Source organism: Rhinoraja longicauda, chromosome 1 (assembly GCF_053455715.1).
Source record: "Rhinoraja longicauda isolate Sanriku21f chromosome 1, sRhiLon1.1, whole genome shotgun sequence".
NCBI lineage: Eukaryota > Metazoa > Chordata > Chondrichthyes > Rajiformes > Arhynchobatidae > Rhinoraja > Rhinoraja longicauda.
In genome coordinates, this window is record NC_135953.1 from 136,464,115 (window position 1) to 136,484,383 (window position 20,269).

General features: G+C 46.7%; 1 protein-coding gene across 2 annotated transcripts; it reads right to left on the reverse strand.

The window, feature by feature from the left end:
* LOC144597556 (G-protein coupled receptor 26-like) lies at nt 1–13,978 on the reverse strand. Of its 2 annotated transcripts, XM_078407040.1 has the most exons (4): nt 13,254–13,978; nt 13,024–13,152; nt 10,668–10,781; nt 1–890 (listed from the first exon to the last, which is right to left on the reverse strand). In XM_078407040.1, exons 1-4 carry the CDS (start codon nt 13,689–13,691, stop codon nt 519–521), a joined length of 1,053 nt encoding a protein of 350 aa, XP_078263166.1. In that variant the 5' UTR covers nt 13,692–13,978; the 3' UTR covers nt 1–518. The 2 variants fall into 2 exon arrangements, with proteins under 2 accessions (XP_078263166.1, XP_078263175.1); XM_078407049.1 differs by having other exon boundaries at nt 515–890; nt 13,024–13,978.
* Nucleotides 13,979–20,269: the final 6,291 nt, after the last annotated feature.

The following is a 20,269-nucleotide window of genomic DNA, read 5'->3' on the forward strand; positions in this document are numbered from 1 at the left end:
AAATTTATTGTTGCTTCGATAATCTGTCGTGAAGCTTACATAGAATGTAAACACCGTAAACACATTGAGTATTAACTCTACACCTCCACCAAACCCTCACCCACCCATTCATCATTAAATATTGTCTCAAACAACTTTGATTTTGATTCTACATTTGCTGGCTCTTTCCAACCCAAGTGTTTGGTGGAGTTGCCCTGACCTATGACAAAAAAAATTTTTGTTGTAGTTTTAGTTTTAAACAGGGGACAACTGTTTTACCCTTTGGCACAGGACCTGGACCTGTTAATGAACATTTGCTCCTACAGTAAGTTTATTAATCCCGTAACAACTCTATAGAAAGCTTTTTGTAATGGTTTAAGTGATACAGTGCATACAGATAATTTCAATTCACAACTCTCCTTCCCAATGTACAAATACTCAAAGCTTGATAATAATTTGCACAAAACTGCGAAAATACAAATATTTTACGGGAAAAGACATGAGAATTAACCATATTACATTCTTTCATAAAATATTCATCATAAAAAGACGCTTGCCTTTGGCTCTTTTAGTTTTCCCCGTAACACTGGAATGATCAAAAAGTGCATGTAGTCTCCGCGTGGCCAAGTTTCACTTACACTGGGTGAAAGGTTCACCACACAGCTGAGGTGGCTTCTCAGCTTCTCTGCAGGCAGTAGTCGTTCTCGGTATCCAAGGAGCTGTTGTGTCCAGAGGACGGGTACAAATCTCTTTTGAATGTCCGGTTGACAATGTTGACCAGAGCCTTCTTGTACTGTTGGCGTAGCAGCGAGTAGACGAAGGGGTCGGCAGCCGCTTTGCAGTAGGCGAGGCACTTGCTCAGAACTCCCCAGTGATAGCTTATGGACACGAAGGACAATAGCTCTATCAACCTGTGGGAGAGGAGGGGGCAAAATGATACACCTTTTATTAGTATTAATCGTCTTCTTTGGCGCTCTGTAATTTACTTGCAGTTCAAAACAGGAACGGGTCATTATGATGGAAACAAATAACTGCAGACGCTGGTCAGGCAGCATCTCTGGAGAACATGTGCTGACCCGCTTGAGTAACTCCAGCACTTTGGGTCATAATGATGCCGTATTCTCGTCGCGTAGACTTTCCCACAAAGTCTAATCTTCGGCCCACATTAAACGCTCCACCCAAATTGCCAACCATTCTACTCTTATCAGCCTATCACTGTGTATTTTTTTGGCTGGTGGACCGGGTAGTGTTTTGAATTCTGTCTTGGTGTGCACAAGCATGCTTGAGATAAATGCATTCAACTTGTTGAATAGTTTCCACATGATTTGATCCGATGCACCAAAGAGGCGCGTAGAGGGCAAACGGCTAATGCCAGAATTTATTTCCAGATGATTAGAATAACCAAAACCAGGAATATAATGCTGAGGCTCTATAAGGCGCTGGTCAGACTGCATTTGGAATACAGTGAGCAATTTTGGTTCCCATAATCTGAGGGTGTGTTGGCACTGGAGAGGGTCCAGAGGAGATTCACCAGAATAAGCCTATGAATGAGTATGTTAACATATGATGAGCATTTGATGGCACTGGGCCTCTAGTTTAGTTTAATTTAGAGATACAGCGTGGAGTCTGCGCCGACCAGCGATCCTCGCACATTAACGCTACCCTACACACACACAGAAGGGTCACGACTCAACACGTCACCCATTCCTTCTCTCCAAAGATGCTGCCTGCCCCGCTTGTCCACCTTTGACTTAAACCAGCATCTGCAGTTCTTTCCTACACAGGGACAATTGACACTTATACCAGAATTAACGTACAAACCTGGACATTCTTTGGAGTGGGGGACCGAACCGAGGGTCTCGGAAAAACCCCAGGCGGTCACGGGGAGAACGTACAAACTCCGTACAGACAGCACCCACAGTCGGGATAGAACCCGGGTCTCCGGTGCCGCAAGCGCTGTAAGGCAGCAACTCTGCCGCAGCACCACCGTGGCCGCCCATGAATGGTCGGATGGTGAATCGCTACTCACTGGAGTTTAGAAGGATGAGGGGGGACATCATTGAAACTTGCCGAGTCGTAAAAGGCCAGGAGCAAGTGGATTTGGAGAGAAGGTTTCCACTCGTGGGAGAGTCTAGGACCAGAGGTCATAACCTCAGAATTAAGGGACATTCCTTTAGTCAGAGGGCGGTGAATCTGTGGAATTCATTGCCACAGAAGGCTGTGGAGGCCAAGTCAATGGATATTTTTAAGGCAGAGATAGATAGATTCTTGATTAGTGCGCGTGTCAGAGGGTATGGGGAGAAGGCAGGAGAATGGGGTTAGGAGGGAGAGATAGATCAGCCACGATTGAATGGCGGAGTAGACTTGATGGGCCGAATGACCTAATTCTGTTCTTATCAGTTATGAACTTATGACCGTACGTAACACTTGCTTGCTAATTCGTGGCTGAATTTTTCTTGCTTTGAGATAGGATGCTCCACTTATGCCTCTCTTCTTGCGCATCAGTTAGGTCTGCCTTGTTCTGTTCTGAAACAAGGCAGAATATCTGGTTTTCTACTACATGGTCCCCAGCAACTTTTTCCAGCTGTTTCCATGCCATACACTTTACAAAGGCAAGGCTGGGTTTCGTGTCCACAGACCTTGGAGTTGCAACCTTGAGCACATGGCCTACATAAATATCAGCACAGACCATTGTTATAATATTTGCACATGTTTCTCTCATCCCAAATACCAACCCATGCCCTCAATAGCAACAATTTTTTTTAATAGAATAAATCTGTTTTTAATACGGGGGATGGGGGAGGGTCATTTTCCTGTTTCGGTACCTGTTGTGAAGGCTAGAAAGAGTTTGAGAGTGATGTGGATTCACGGGTGGAGAGAATAATGAGCTACCCTCCCTAATAATCAGCAAAAATGTGTCAAGATACATATAGAAACATAGAAAATAGGTGCAGGAGTAGGCCATTCGGCCCTTCGAGGCCAGCAGCGCCATTCAATGTGATCATGGCAGATCATCCAGAATCAGTACCCTGTTCCTGCTTTCTCCCCATATCCCTTGATTCCATTAGCCCCAAGCGCTAAATCTAACTCTCTCTTGAAAACATCCAGTGAATTGGCCTCCACTGCCTTCTGTGGCACAGGATTTCACCGATTCACAACTCTCTGGGTGAAACAGTTTTTCCTCATCTCAGTCCTAAATGGCCTGCCCCTTATTCTTAAAGTGTGACCCCTGGTTCTGGACTCCCCCAACATCTGGAACATTTTTCCTGCATCTAGCCTGTCCAATCCCTGAAGAATTTTATATGTTTCTATAAAATCCCCTCTCATCCTTCTAAATTCCAGTGAATTTAAGCCCAGTCGATCCATTCTTTCAACATATGACAGTCCCGCCATTCCGGGAATTAACCTAGTAAACCTACGCTGCACGCCCTCAATAGCAAGAATATCCTTCTTCAAATTTGGAGACCAAAACTGCACACAATTTTCCAAGTGTGGTCTCACTAGGGCCCTGTACAACTGCAGAAGGACCTCTTTGCTCCTATACTCAATTAGTATATTAATTGGTTATTAGTTTGTAGGTTAATTGGCTGGGTAAATGTAAAAAATTGTCCCTGATGAGTGTAGGATAGTGTTAATGTATGGGGATCGCTGGGCGGCGCGGACTTGGTGGGCCGAAAAGGCCTGTTTCCGCGCTGTATATATATGATATGATATGATATGATATATAAAGAGAACTGTGTGAGGACAAAGAACTGTTTTGCTTTTTTCCTTTACTCCCGCAGCGTGGTCATCTTGTTGGGGGTAGATCTCAAGGTAGCACGGGATAACAATACAGTCTCCTGAATACTTCCATCGCACATTTGCAATTGAAATTTTTACGATGATCAGGAAATTCGTTCCACAATCACAGTGAGACTCTCATTTCTTTATCAAATCGGCGGAGCTCTGCTGAGTGGAGAACCTGGACACTTGAGCAAGGCACAAAATGATGGAGGGACTTAGCGGGTCAGGTCCACCCTGGGTAGCTCTACCGAACTGGCAAAATTACGATACTCCGAAGCACCAATTGCCACTTTCGATTGTTGTAGTTGACATACGAAAGAAAGAAGGTAGCATCCGTGGAAGGAGTGGACAGATGACGAAGTAACCCTTGTCCATTCTCTGGCGAGATGATACCTGTCCAACTAAGTTCCACCAGCACTTTTGCTTTGGTTACGATTCCAGTATTGTAGTTCCTTTTGTCTCCAAATCTGAACTCTTCGCAGGCCAGCAAGGATTAGGGCGAACGAAGACCAGAATCTGGTTCTCTACCAAATCAGCATTCTGACAGATCTGAGGGAAAACTTTTTCAGTCAGAGAGTTGTGAACCTATGGAATTCTCTGCCTCAGAAGGCAGTGGAGGCCAATTCTCTGAATGCATTCAAGAGAGAGCTAGATGGAGCTCTTAAGGATAGCGGAGTCAGGGGGTATGGGGAGAAGGCAGGAATGGGGTACTGATTGAGAATGATCAGCCATGATCACATTGTATGGCGGTGCTGGCTCGAAGTGCCGAATGGCCTCCTCCTGCACCTATTGTCTATTGTCTATTGTGACAGGGAGGGAAGGGATTTGATGGTAATATTCATTTCTAAGTCTTAGCATTGCAATCATGGGTTTGCCATCCAAGCCTTGCCATTTCATAGTCCCAATTATTTCAAATGATTTCAATCAGGGGGGAAAAAAAGTATTTGTAATTTAAAACTAGAGGGCTCATGTGCCCACACGTTTTCTTCTGTACCAAAAAACGTTAAGCATCTAGATTACATTCCACATTCCATTGCAGCCCAGCGGTATGAACATCGACTTCTCCAACTTTAGATAGTTCCTCTGTCCCTCCCTTCCCCTCCTCCTTCCCAGTTCTCCCTCTATCTTCCTGTCTCCACCTATATCCTTCCTTTGTCCCGCCCCCCTGACATCAGTCTGAAGAAGGGTCTCGACCCGAAACGTCACCCATTCCTTCTCTCCTGAGATGCTGCCTGACCTGCTGAGTTACTCCAGCATTTTGTGAATAAATACCTTCGATTTGTACCAGCATCTGCAGTTATTTTCTTATAGATTAAAGCGGATCCTTTTAATGAGCTTTCCATTGAGAATACTTCCAAATATTCTATTCGGTTGAAAATAGACAAGCGTTTGGAGGCCGGAAATAACTGCCTGTGGATATTACTTTTAGTAGGTTCATTGTTAAAATGGGGTTTTACGACACTGGCGTGAGGATGTGTTACAGTTCCACATTCACGCTTATGACAATCCTTCCACAACCCCACAAACGACTGGTGCTTAACAGTAACGCCGAGCGCATTTAGAAGGATGAGAGGAGATCTTATCGAAACGTATAAGATTATTAAGGGGTTGGACACGTTAGAGGCAGGAAACATGTTTCCAATGTTGGGGGAGTCCAGAACAAGGGGCCACAGTTTAAGAATAAGGGGTAGGCCATTTAGAACTGAGATGAGGAAAAACTTTTTCAGTCAGAGAGTTGTGAATCTGTGGAATTCTCTGCCTCAGAAGGCAGTGGAGGCCAATTCTCTGAATGCATTCAAGAGAGAGCTAGATAGAGCTCTTAAGGGGGGCGTGGCTGTGTTCTGCAGCTGCGGCTCACCGGCAGTCTCTCCGTTTTTGTTGTTGTTTTTTTGTCATTGTCGTTGTTAAATGTACGTTTTGTTTTATTTTTAATTCTGTGTATGTAGGGGGGTGGTGGGGGGGTTGGGGGAAACCTTTTTTTCAAATCTCCTCCTCAACGGAGATGCGACCTTTACCGTGTCGTATCTCCGTTCACGCTACGGCCTAACATCGTGGAGTCGGCGGCCTCCAGCTGGGATCGACCTTGAAGACTCCGGTCGCAGGGCCTGGACTTACCATCTCGGAGGCTTCGGCCGTGGGCCCTGCAGACCGCAACATCGGGAGCTCGCAGGTCCCTGGCTGGCGACCGGCTTTTGGGAGCTCCAGCCGTAGCAGCTTCGACCGCCCCGAAGCGCGAGGTACGATCGACCCGCTCGCAGGCCCTTCATCGCCCTGCGTGGCTCGGCCGCAGCACTTTACATCGCCCGGTGGGGGCTCATGACTTTCATCGCCCTGCGTGGCTCGGCTGCAGCACTTTCCATCGCCCGGTGGGGGCTCCGGACTTTCATCGGCCTGCTCGGCTCGGCCCTGGGACTTTCCATCGCCCGGTGGGGGCTTCTAAAAGTTGGGAGCCTCGATCACCTCGTGGCACCACGGGAGAAGAATGAGGAGGAGATAAGACTTTGCCTTCCATCACAGTGAGGGTATGCCTAGAGCAATCACTGTGATGGCTGTTTTGTGTAAAAAATTATATCTGTGTGTCTTGTGCTTTTTAATGTCTACTGCCGGACCCTGACGTGAGAGTACGCTGGCGTTGAGTATTCGCCGCTTTTCCGTCAGGATAGTTTGTCTGTTTGTTTCTATGTTAATTGTTTTTGTAAAGCGCTTTGAGCATGTGATAAGGCGCTATATAAAATAAATGGATTATTATTATTATTATTATTAAGGATAGCGGAGTCAGGGGGTATGGGGAGAAGGCAGGAACGGGGTACTGATTGAGAATGATCAGCCATAATCACATTGAATGGCGGTGCTGGTTCGAAGGGCCGAATGGCCTCCTCCTGCACCTATTGTCTATTGTCACTTTCCAATATCAGTTTTAGTTTTAGAGATGCACCGAGCAGCCATCCCCGCACATTAACACAAGCAGGGACAATTTACACCTATACCAAGTATACAAACGTCATTGGAAACGTCATTGGAAACGTCTTGGTAGGAATACGATCTCGGAGAAAACCCACGCAGGTCACGGGGAGAACGTGCAAACTCACGGGGAGAACGTACAAACTCCGTACAGACAGCACCCGTAGTAAGGATCGAACTCACGTCCCCGGCGCTGCAAATCCTGTAAGGCAGCAACTCTACCGCTGCGCCACCATACCGCCCTCATTATAACTTCAAGTCTTGCACGTTGGCCAGAAGTCAAATCATCCACCCGAGATGTATCTTAATTTTTGTAGCGAAATGGTAAGATATTCACATGGGAAATCGCGTTAGAAATAACGTTGAAATGTTTTGTTAGGATATGGCACACTTTCAAAACAGGGATGTGATTAGGATGGGGCGGATTTCTCAGAATGGGATACCGAATAGGTGATCCCAGACCTTGTGAAGTCTGCTCCCGGCGTCCAGTCTACCACCTGGCCCGACGTTTACTTGAGCAAAACACAAGAGTGCTGCTGGAGGAACTCATCCGGCCAGGCAGCATCTGTGGAAGGAATGGACGGGCGATGTTTCGGGTTTGGACCTTCCTCCATTCCCGACCTCCCCATTCACTACACAGATGCTGCCTGACCCACTGAGTTCTTCCAGCACTGTGTTATGCTCAAGGTTCCAGCACCTGCTGCTCCATGTGTTCCCCTAGTTATTTTAAGCGTGAGGCTGCTTCTTTTTACTGAACTGACAGATCAGTTTTGTTTATCAGTTGAGAGTTTACTGTGTGTGTGTTTTGTTTGTGTGTGCGCGCGTGTGTGTGTGTGTGTGTGTGCGTGCGTGTGCGTGCGTGTGTTTGTGTTTGTGTGTGTGTGTGTGTGTGTATGTGTGTGTGTGTGTATGTGCGTGTGTGCGTGTGTGCGTGTGTGTTTGTGTGCGTGTGTGTGTATGTGTGTTTTGTGTGTGTGTGTGTGTGTGTGTGTGTGTGACGGGTACGGGCAGCATGTTAACAGGACTGTGGTGGATCAAAATACATGACCAAGCACATCAATAAATAGCTCGGCCTTTTCCCTTAGGATGTCATTACATAGTTGACAGGATATGATGGTCCACAATGCGACGTGGATTGGACTTTTACCTGCGCAAAATGCTGCCGAGTTCAATGTTTCTCGGTTCTAGGAGCACCCCAACTTCACATTCATAGAAACATAGAAACATAGAAAATAGGTGCAGGAGTAGGCCATTCGGCCCTTCGAGCCTGCACCGCCATTCAATATGATCATGGCTGATCATCCAACTCAGTATCCCATACCTGCCTTCTCTCCATACCCCCTGATCCCTTTAGCCACAAGGGCCACATCTAACTCCCTCTTAAATATAGCCAATGAACTGGCCTCAACTACCCTCTGTGGCAGAGAATTCCACAGATTCACCACTCTCTGTGTGAAGATCATCCAGATTCACTATCATTTTGCGGGAAATTATCCAACGCATTCCCCCCGGTTTAGGAGACAGCGGGAGATATTATTTTATATTATTTTTTCATATTTCAGATACAGCGCGGAAACAGGCCTTTTCGGCCCACCAAGTCCGCACCGCCCAGTGATCCCCGCACATTAACACCATCCTACACACACTAGGGACAATTTTTACATTTTTACCCAGTCAATTAACCTACATACCTGTACGTCTTTGGAGTGTGGGAGGAAACCGAAGATCTCGGAGAAAACCCACGCAGGTCACGGGGAGAACGTACAAACCCCGTACAGACTGCGCCCGTAGTCAGGATCGAACCTGAGTCTCCGGCGCTGCATTCACTGTAAAGCAGCAACTCTACCGCTGCGCCACCGTGCCGTCTGTGCTGTGAATCTGTTATCCCTTTCCCGACAACCCGTTCACTTTAATGTGGGACAAACTTCGAATTTGTGTATTTGCCCTCATATGGAAAATATACAGAATCCATCGTGTTTTTTTTCCAGGGGAGTTCAATGGGTAGACTGAAAATGAGAGAAGCTAGTAGGAGGAGAAACCAGGTTAGGCGAGTTATAGTTTTTAGTTTGTAGAGAGATAGCACGGAAACAGGCCCTTCGGCTCACCGAGTCCGCACCGACCAGCGATCCCCGCACATTAACACTATCCTACACATTTTAACCCCATTTTAACAATGAACCTACTAGAAGTAATATCCATAGGCAGTTATTTCCGGCCTGCAAACGCGAGTCTATTTTCAACCGAATAGAATATTTGGAAGTATTCTCAATGGAAAGCTCATTAAAAGGATCCGCTTTATTCTAGACGCTTAAAGTTTTTTTGGTACCGAAGAAAACGTGTGGGCTCATGAACCCTCTAGTTTTAAATGACAAATACTTTTTATTCCCCCTGATTGAAATCATTTGAAATAATTGGGACTATTTATATTTTATACCAAGCCAATTAACCTACAAACCTGCCACGTCTTTAGATTTGTGAGAGGAAACCGAAGAACCCGGAGAAAATCCACGCGGTCACGGGGAGAACGGACAAACTCCGTACAGACAGCACTCGTAGTCGGGGATCGAACCCCTGTCTCTGTGGTTGTAAGTGTTGTGAGGCAGGTGAAGCCCTGAGTTGCTCACATAGACCAGCACAGGAACGGGTCTATTCGGCCAACTACGTCTGTACCAAACATGATGCCAAATTGAACTAATATTCTCAACCTGCATATGATTGAGGGGGGATCTTATAGAAACGTACAAAATTCTTAAGGGGTTGGACAGGCTAGATGCAGGAAGATTGTTCCCGATGTTGGGGAAGTCCAGAACAAGGGGTCACAGTTTAAGGATAAGGGGGAAGTCTTTTAGGACCGAGATGAGAAAGTTTTTTTTTCACACAGAGTGGTGAATCTGTGGAATTCTCTGCCACAGAAGGTAGTTGAGGCCAGTTCATTGGCTATATTTAAGAGGGAGTTAGATGTGGCCCTTGTGGCTAAAGGGATCAGGGGGTATGAAGAGAAGGCAGGTACGGGATACTGAGTTGGATGATCAGCCATGATCATATTGAATGGCGGTGCAGGCTCGAAGGGCCGAATGGCCTACACCTGCACCTACTTTCTATGTTTCTATGTCTATGATCCCGCATTATTAAAATGGTGTTTAATTAGGATCATTTAACCCATGTGGAACGAAGATGCAACAAGCGATTGATGGGGCAGTCTGCCAGAATTTATAATCCCAACGTCCCCAAGGCAGAATAATCATCCACATAATTAAAAATAAGAAACCAAGTGCCGGAGTAACTCAGCGGGTCAGGCAGCATCTCCGGAGAACATGGATAGGTGACGTTTAGGGTCTGGATCCTTCTTCAGGCTCCTTGTCTTCAAATTCAAGGCGCATTCCTTGTACATGCACATACTTGGCCAATAGGCTAATTCACTCATTCAATGAATAATGCAGTGTTTCATCGTTGTATTACAGTGGCGCGGTAAACACGAGGGGGTGTCGCCTTTAGAGTAATGCGTGGGAAAGAGGGGGCACAATTGACGCGTGGTTAACATTCGGAGACAATTAGTGACTAACTCACACCCGAGATTCAATGACCCGAAATTTGCGACCAGATGTGAAAACATATTGCACTTAAACTGCATGCACGTTAATATGGGGGGGGGGGGATGTGCACATGTCAGGCAATCCCTAAATTTGAGCAACAGCTGTGGTTACTGCTTTGCGACCGCCTTCTTTCAGTGGAAGGTCTTCCAGTACCACACTTCGCAAGGCAAACAACAATGCGAACTTAGATGTATTTATACAAAACACCACGATCCTCTGATTTTATCTCTACACCGTTAATCGGCGGTGTTATTGCACCATCGTCCGCTTAATGAGATCAAAATGAAGCCCGACTCGATTATTTTGAACACTATTGAAACCGACAGGAGCCAAGTGGCTGGGGTACTTTACCTGGTGATAACATAAGGAGCAAAGCAGACAATAAACGACCCTATAAAAATGCTGATCTTCTTGGTTGCGCGCTGTCTTCTGCTCTTTTGCTCTGCGATACAACGCTGTTTCACACTGAAATGAGAAATCCGACACTTAATTCCATTGCTATTGAGGGCGTGCAGCGTAGGTTTACTAGGTTAATTCCCGGAATGGCGGGACTGTCATATGTTGAAAGTCTGGAGCGACTAGGCTGGTATAACCTGGAATTTGGAAGGATGAGAGGAGATCTTATCGAAATGTATAAGATTATTAAGGGGTTGGACACGTTAGAGGCAGGAAACACGTTCCCAATGTTGGGGGAGTCCAGAACAAGGGGCTACAGTTTAAGAATAAGGGGTAGGCCATTTAGAACGGAGATGAGGAAAAACTTTTTCAGTCAGAGAGTTGTGAATCTGTGGAATTCTCTGCCTCAGAAGGCAGTGGAGGCCAATTAAAAATTCTCTGAATGCATTCAAGAGAGAGCTGGATAGAGCTCTTAAGGATAGCAGAGTCAGGGGGTATGGGGAGAAGGCAGGAACGGGGTACTGATTGAGAATGATCAGCCATGATCACATTGAATGGCGGTGCTGGCTCGAAGGGCCGAATGGCCTCCTCCTGCACCTATTGTCTATTGTCATGCGAGTAGCAACCAACAGACCAACTTACCAGCCAGAAACGTAATTACTGAGTGAAAATCACTGAAAAGTGGTATCTACGGTGAAAGACTGGACAGGTGGAAGTATTCTGAACGAAACGGAAGCGTCTGAGGTGAAACTTAATTGAGCGGCATAAAATTATGAAGGGATTGAAAGAAAACGTGAAGGGCCAAGAATCAGGGAGCAGAGATTTAACATGGCTGATGAAATGACTGTAGGGCTGGTGTGTTGTTTTTGTATTTTTGTACAGCGCACTGTTCTAAACTCACTGTTTGAAACATAATTTTCACCATCTTAAAAAAGATGTCTGGATGTCTACTTGGAGTGATGTGGAAAGAAGACTATTGAGGAGTGCTGAGAAAATGCATGGTGGAGGTGCTCCTCATTGCCTCATTCGGCATAAAACATAGAACAGTACAGTACATTCACAGATCTTTCGGCCCACCTTATCTGTGCCGTACGCGAAACCAAGTTAAACGGATCACCTCTTCCTGCATGTTATCCACATCTCACCCCGCCTGCATATCCACGCACCTTTCTAATAGCATTTTAAATGGCCCCATCGTATCTGCTTCCACTAACCCCCCACCCCCACACACACACACACCCCCCGGTCAAATATTTCCTCTGACACGTTTTACTTAATTTATTCAAATAATAATCTAGCACAAACATTTTTAAAGAAACCTAACAAGTTTCGTTCCTTAATTTTTCACCCCCCACTGCACTAATGTAATATGTCAGTGACTTTGTTTAAACGGGTCATTTTGGAAGGTAAAACTGCCCATGAAACAACTCGATGACTGTCCGTAACCTTTCACTTTGTTCCACCTTTCTAAGCAAAACTTCTGGTTCTCGAAGCTAAATTGAGTGAAAAGACCCAGGCGAATGAAATGAACCAAATGTACTGGCTGTAACCCGCGCCTATTACACGTCTGTGGTATTAATTTCATGCGACATATTGCAGTGCAGCAGAACAGCATGCCCTTCGGCCCACAACGTCTGTGCCGAGCACGATGCTAACAGGAACAAAACTCACCTGCCTGCACATAGAAAATAGGTGCAGGAGTAGGCCATTCGGCCCTTCGAGCCTGTACGCACCGCCATTCAATATGATCATGGCTGATCATCCAACTCAGTATCCCGTACCTGCCTTCTCTCCATACCCCCTGATTCCTTTAGCCACAAGGGCCACATCTAACTCCCTCTTAAATATAGCCAATGAACTGGCCTCAACTACCTTCTGTGGCAGAGAATTCCACAGATTCTCCATTCTCTGTGTGAAAAAAACGTTCTCATCTCGGTCCTAAAAGACTTCCCCCTTATCCTTAAACTGTGACCCCCTTGTTCTGGACTTCCCCAACATCGGGAACAATCTTCCTGCATCTAGCCTGTCCAACCCCTTAAGAATTTTGTAAGTTTCTATAAGATCCCCCCTCAATCTTCTAAATTCCAGCGAGTACAAGCCGAGTCTATCCAGTCTTTCTTCATATGAAAGTCCTGCCATCCCAGGGATAATGATGCATATGCTTCAATTTCCTGCACATCCCATGTGTTACCTGTCTCAGACTGTTCACGGTAGCACTTACAACATGCATTGGCAATGTTTCCCGTTTCATGGAAACAGTGACACGATTTACAGTAAAACCAGTCGCGGCGAACTTAAAAGGTGACTTTACCTCGGGTGGATGTCCACCAGTAAAACCAAAGTTTGCATGGTGATAATGTCTATTCGCTTGCAATGGAAGCGGGCAACCTTCAAAACCTTCAGGTACGTAAAGCACAGTATAGCGAGCGAGAGCATGAAGCTGGTGGAGTGAAAGACCACGGTTAGTATTGTGAACTGTCTCCTCGCCGTCTCTTCCTGCAGGTGCAAGGTGCACGACGCGTAAATGTTATTGAAACCGACCCAGGTGAAAAACATCGCGGCGACGGGGAAGGAGAGGGAGTGAAGCCAAGTGTAGCTCATCATCAGCACGGCGTCCTTGTGTCTCATCTTGCTGATATAACTCAAGGGGAACACCACGGCGATCCACTTGTCGATGCTCAACGCCGCCATGCTCAGCATCGTGTTGGTGGTGAGGAAGGTCTCCAGAAACCCAACGGTTTGGCAGATGCAATCTCCGAATGGCTGCTGCTTTTTGACCACCCCCAGCACGGTCGCCGGCATGTTCACCACGGTGATGAGAAGGTTGCAAAAAGACAGGTTAACTATAAATATGCCCGGCACCTGCTTGCGGATGTCCGAACTGTAGACGAAGCATATCAACACCAACAAGTTGGAGAGTAAAGACACCATCAGCACCACCACGATGAACAGCACCAGAAGTACTTCTGCCAAGTCCATCTCTCAATGGGTAGATTTATAACAATAGGTCCTTTTGCCTGGCGAGAGATTCCATGGAGACATCGGTTCTGGCGGTGATAATCTACCCCTGCTGCCCTATTTCTGTTCTTCCCAGCAATCCGAAGTCCGAGAGGGCTTAACGCAAAAGCGGAGCTGTCCAAAGTCCCGGAGCCGGCTCGGGAGAGTGGAATTGGAAGTTGAAGCGATCCAGGTGTTGCCCGAATAAAGCGACGTTCACCTGCGCAGCCCTCACTGGCTTCCTTGAATGATGGCTCGGGCACTGCGGGATCCCCCCCACCTAACCCCCCCCCCTCCCACCACCTATCCACAAGACCACCCCCCAAACCTCCTCCCAACCCCCCCGCCGTCAGTGGCGCTCAACCCAAGCCCGAGGTTTGGGCAACGCCGGATCTCTCTCTCTGTGTGAAACAGACACCTCCTCAGCAGCAGCTACATCCAACAACAGCGGCCGGTTCATGCGCACAGCCCACCTCGGCACAGAAATCCATCAGCACACTGACTGGGATGGAGGGATAACGGAGGCAGTGGGCGAGAGCTTGTGGGCACCTCTCCGAGTCCAAAGCACTGCGAGGGAGACCTGTGGAGGCGGTGAACTGGGCGCCCGGGCGTGGGTTGTGCGTTTTTACCTACACGCCGTTTGACACCCTTGCCATCTCTAACGATCCGCCCCCTCCTGTCGAATTTGCAAATGTTTGGGTTTTTTCACATCCTCAGAGCAGGTCGGAGACTCATCAGTCTGAGCGCACTTCAACTCCAGCCGAGCTCTGAAAGCCAGCTCTGAAAGTGAAACACTCTGAGTCAAAGAGAAAGAAACGCGTGCCCACCTGCTTCAGTTGCATCTGAACCGGCGGATGAAGACGATGGCTGAGCTACTCTGTAACTGAAAGCACCCGACACAATCACAACACACACCCCCAACATATGTGGTTCCACCTAATTGACTGTCGCTGCCTTAAAACATTCCAAATGGAAGCAGCTTCGCAGTGAGGCATTCCATGTATCCGACCCCCAGTTATTTATACACCCAGGGAAATATACTGCTTTGTATTACAGTGCTCTGTGCAATATCGATTTCATTTGAGTACACTGTTATACTACGGGATTCAGGGCCCGACCAGTGGTTGGTTAAGTAAGTTGGAGAGTCCAGAACTATAGAGGTCATAGCCTCAGAATTAAAGGGCCTTTCTTTTAGGAAGACGAGGAGAGATTTCTTTAGTCAGAGGGTGGCGAATCTGTGGAATTCTTTGCCACAGAAGGCTGTGGAGGCCAAGTCAGTGGATATTTTTAAGACAGAGATAGATAGATTCTTGATTAGCACAGGTGTCAGAAGTTAGGAGGTTAAATCGGATGAGGAGGGAGAGATAGATCAGCCACCATTGAAAGGGCGGAGTAGACTTGATGGGCCGAATGGCCTAATTAGAAAATAGACAATAGGTGCAGGAGTAGGCCATTCGGCCCTTCGAGCCAGCACCGCCATTCAATGTGATCATGGCTGATCATTCTCAATCAGTACCCCGTTCCTGCTTTCTCCCCATACCCCCTGACCCCGCTATCCTTAAGAGCTCTATCTAGCTCTCTCTTGAATGTATTCAGAGAATTGGCCTCCACTGCCCTCTGAGGCAGAGAATTCCACAGATTCACAACTCTCTGACTGAAAAAGTTTTTCCTCATCTCTGTTCTAAATGGCCTACCCCTTATTGTTAAACTGTGGTCCCTTGTTGTGGACTCCCCCAACATTGGGAACATGTTTCCTGCCTTTAACGTGTCCAACCCCTTAATAATCTTATACGTTTCGATAAGATCCCCTCTCATCCTTCTAAATTCCAGTGTATACAAGCCCAGTCGCTCCAGTCTTTCAACATATGACAGTCCCGCCTTTCCGGGAATTAACTTATGCTGCATGCCCTCAATAGCAAGAATATCCTTCCTCAAATTTGGAGACCAAAACTGCACACAGTACTCCAGATGCAATCTCACTAGGGCCCTGTACAACTGCAGAAGGACCTCTTTGCTCCTATACTCAACTCCCCTTGTTATGAAGACCAACATTCCAATTTGGTTCAAAGTGTAGGAAGGAACAGCAGATGCTGGTTTAAACCAAAGATAGACACAAAATGCTGCAGTAACTCAGCCCCCACCCAAGTTGCACTAGCCTCTCGTTCTCAACTAGCAAAAGGCTAACATATATCTGCTTATGTTAGACAATAGACAATAGACAATAGACAATAGGTGCAGGAGTAGGCCATTCAGCCCTTCGAGCCAGCACCGCCATTCAATGCGATCATGGCTGATCACTCAATCAGTACCCCGTTCCTGCCTTCTCCCCATACCCCCTCACTCCGCTATCCTCAAGAGCTCTATCCAGCTCTCTCTTGAAAGCATCCAACGAACTGGCCTCCACTGCCTTCTGAGGCAGAGAATTCCACACCTTCACCACCCTCTGACTGAAAAAGTTCCTTTATCATCATTATTATTTTGCACATCTTTCATTCAATTGATCTATATTTCTCTACTTCACTGTCTATATCTCTCATTTCCCTTTCCCCTGACTCTAGTCTGAAGAAGGGTCTCGACCCTTCTCTCCAGAGACGTTTTCTATCCTGCTGTGTTATTCCAGCATTTTGCGTCCATCTCCAATTTGGCTCAACCTCTCTCTGCAACTAATACGTTCTGACCCAGGCAGCATCCTGGTTAACATCTCCTGTGTCCTCTCCAAAGCCTCTGACCCTTCTTGTAATGGGGAGCCCAGAACGGTACTCCAAATGTGGCCGAACCAAAATTCTATAAAACTGCAACATGGCTTCCTGACTCCAATACCCTGACTAATGAAGGCAAGCATATCATATGCCTTCTTTACCACTGTTGCAATTTATGTTGCTACTTTCAGGGAACTTGGACTTGAACCACAAGATCCCTCTGTAAAGCAATGTTGTCAAGGATTGCCATTAACTGTGTACTTTCTCTTTACTTTTGAACTCCCCAGTTTGCCTGGATTAAACTCCAACTTCCATTTCTCCACCCATATTTGTAACTGATCCATATATTACGGCATCTTATAACCTCCAAATAAGCTCTCTCTATATATACTTGGGGGCAGTGGTTCTATGTTTTTGCAGTATTATTGTTTGTTTGTTTGTTTTTATACTGAAAAAATGTTCAGTATAAATATATGTACACTGAACATTTTTTTGTCTGTTTATTACATATTAACCTATTCTGTTGTGCTGCTGCAAGCAATAATTTCATTGTTCTGACTGGGACATATGGCAATAAAACACCCTTGTCTCTTGAACTCCATCAATTTTTGTGTTGTCTGCAAACTTAATGTCCAAGCACCAACATTTTCGTCTGGTTAGTTTATCTCCACCGATCAGCCAAAACATTATGACCTGATGAGCCAAAACATTATGACCACCTGCCTAATATGCTGTTGGTCCTCCGTGTGCAGCCCCATATGCAGCAGGGTGCGATGCACTGTGTATTGTGACACATTCCTTCCGTGACCATTATTAAAATTTTCTGTGACTTGTGCCACAGTAGACCTTCTGTCCGTTCGGACCAGGCGGAGTAGCCTTCGTTGCCCTCGCTCATCGATGAGCCTTGGGCGCCCAACACCCTTGTCACCGGTTTGTGGTTTGTCACTCCTCGGACAACTGTCGGTAGGTTCTCACCACTGCTGACCGGGAGCACCCCACAAGCCTTGCCGTTTCAGAAATGCTCTGACCCAGTCGTCTAGCCATAACAATTTGGCTCTTGTCAAAGTCGCTCAGGTCTTTATTCCTGCCCATTTTTCTTGCATCCAACACATCAACTTCAAGAACTGACTGTTCACTTGCTGCCTAATACATCCCACCCCTTGACAGGTGCCAGTGTAACAAGATAATCAATGTTATTCACTTCGCCTGTCAGTGGTCATAATGTTTTGGCTGATACCACAAGTAACAGAGGTCCCAGCACTGAATACTACTAGTCACAGATCTCCAACCAGAATAACATTGTTAGATCACAACCCTCAGTATTCTATCGGTAAGCCAGTTCTGAGTTGAACTACCAAGTCACCATGAATCACATGCATCTTAACCTTCGGGATCAGTCTATTATGAGGGGCTTGGTCAATTGCTTCACTGACAATAAAGTAGACGACATCCACTATCCTACCCTCATCAATTAGCTTTGTCGCTTCTCAAAAATCTCAATCAGGCTTGTAAGACATGACCTGCTATGCTGTGCTTAATTAGCTGATTCCCTTCTAAAAGTAAGTCAATTCTGACCCTACAATTTCTGTCCACTAATTTCACTATCACTGATGTGAGGTTCACCATGCTATAATTTCCCTGGATGATCCATATTTCCCTTTTTAAACAGAGGAACAATATTAGCTGATATCCAGTCCTCCAGGACCTTGCCTGTGGTTAGGGAGGATTTAAACATCTTTGACAGCAATCTCCTCTCTTGCTCTCTCAATAAACTGAGATGGATCCCATTAGGCCCATGGGAACCTATCCAGGTTAATGCTCTTCATGAGACCCAACACCACGCCCATCTTGATCTCAAAATACCCTTGCATTTTAGTATATCCTTCATGGATCTCACTGTCCTTCAAGGAGTGGCACAGTGATGCAGCGGTAGAGTTGCTGCCTTATAGAGCTTGCAACACTGGAGACCCGGGTTCGATCCTGACTATGGGCGCTGTCTGTATGGAGTTTGTACGTTCTCCCCATGACCACATGGGTTTTCTCCAAGATCTTTGGTTTCCTCCCACACTCTACTTTATCCTCGAATAGTCCTACCCTCCACTTTGCCTGTCCCACTGAGTTACTCCAGTAGTTTGTGTCTACCTTCCGTTCAAATGTGATCTCCATTCCCAAAATGTTCCTCCACTGAAACACTGGTTGCCTGGTCGAGCTCATTTCCCAATATGAGAGCCCGCATGGTCCCTCTTCTAGTCAGTCATAGAGCCATAGAGTCCTACAGCACAGAAAGAGGCCCTTCGGCCCATCGTGTCCGCGCCGCCCGTTACCAAACACAGTCTAATTTTAATCCCATTTTCCCGCATTTGGACCGTAGCCCTGAATGTTGTAGCATTTCAAGTGCCCATCCAAATGCCTCTTAAATGTTGTGAGTGTTCCCGCCTCCACCACCACCCCAGGCAGTGAGTTCCAGACTCCAACCACCCTCTGGGTGAAAAAGTTCTTTCTCACATCCCCCCAAAACCTCCCTCCCCTTACCCTGTATCTATGTCCCCTCGTTGTTGAACCTTCCACCAGTGGAAGAAGTTCCCCGCCATCTACCTTATCTATGCCCCTCATGATCTTGTACACCTCGATCATGTCCCCTCTCAGCCTTCTCTGCTCCAGGGAAAACAACCCCAGTCTGCTCAGTCTCTCCTCATAGCCGAGGCCCTTCATCCCTGGCAGCATCCTGGTGAATCTCCTCTGCACCCTCTCCAAAGCTATCACATCCTTTCTATAATGTGGTGACCAGAACTGTACACAATACTCCAGCTGCGGCCTCACCAGTGTTCTGTACAATTCCATCATTACCCCCCTACTTTTATATTCGATGCCCCGGCTAATGAAGGCCAGTAACCCATATGCCTTTTTGACCACCCTGTCCACCTGTCCTGCTGCCTTCAAGGACTTGTGTACCTGTACTCCAAGGTCCCTCTGTACCCCTGTCTTCCCTAGGGTCCTTCCATTCATGGTGTACTCCCTCTCCAAGTTATTTCTGCCAAAGTGCATCACCTCGCACTTTTCAGGATTAAATTCCATCTGTCACTGCTCCGCCCATCTGACCATCTCATCTATATCTTCCTGCAGCTTGCAGATCCCTTCCTCGCTATTCACCACCCCCCCCCTAACTTTGTGTCATCTGCAAACTTGCTGATCATGCCCTGTACGTTGACATCCAGATCATTAATGTAGATTACAAACAGTAAGGGACCCAACACCGATCCCTGCGGCACCCCACTGGACACCGGCCTCCAGTCACAGAAGCAACCTTCTACCATCACCCTCTGCCTTCTGTCACTAAACCAGTTTTTTATCCATTTTGCCAAGGTGCCCTTGATCCCATGGGCTCTTACCTTCTTGACCAGTCTCCTGTGTGGGACCCCGTCAAAAGCCTTACTGAAATCCATGTATACCACATCCACTGCACTACCCCCATCTACCTCCTTGGTCACCCCCTCAAAAAATTCAATCAAGTTAGTCAGACACGAACTTCCATTAACAAAGCCATGTTGACTATCCTTAATTAACCCTCGATCCTCCAAGTGAAGACTGATTCTGTCCCTCAGAATCTTTTCTAGCAGCTTCCCCACCACCGATGTCAGACTCACCGGCCTGTAGTTCCCAGGTTTATCCCTACTGCCCTTTTTAAATAATGGCACCACATTAGCTATCCTCCAGTCCTCCGGTACATCCCCTGTTGCAAGAGAGGCTCTGAAAATTTGTGCCAGAGCCCCCGCAATCTCCTCCCTTGCCTCTCTCAGCATCCTGGGATACATCTCGTCAGGGCCCGGAGACTTATCCACTTTTAAGCCTGCCAGAGCCTCC

What these genes read in the sequence shown, in the direction of transcription:
- LOC144597556 (XM_078407040.1), bottom strand. Translation starts at nt 13,691, where the DNA reads ATGGACTTGGCAGAAGTACTTCTGGTGCTGTTCATCGTGGTGGTGCTG. An exon ending in CTGGTGGACATCCACCCGAG is followed by an intron (nt 10,782 to 13,023) that starts GTAAAGTCACCT and finishes TTCTCATTTCAG; the next exon opens with TGTGAAACAGCGTTGTATCG. An exon ending in GCTCCTTATGTTATCACCAG is followed by an intron (nt 891 to 10,667) that starts GTAAAGTACCCC and finishes CCTCTCCCACAG; the next exon opens with GTTGATAGAGCTATTGTCCT.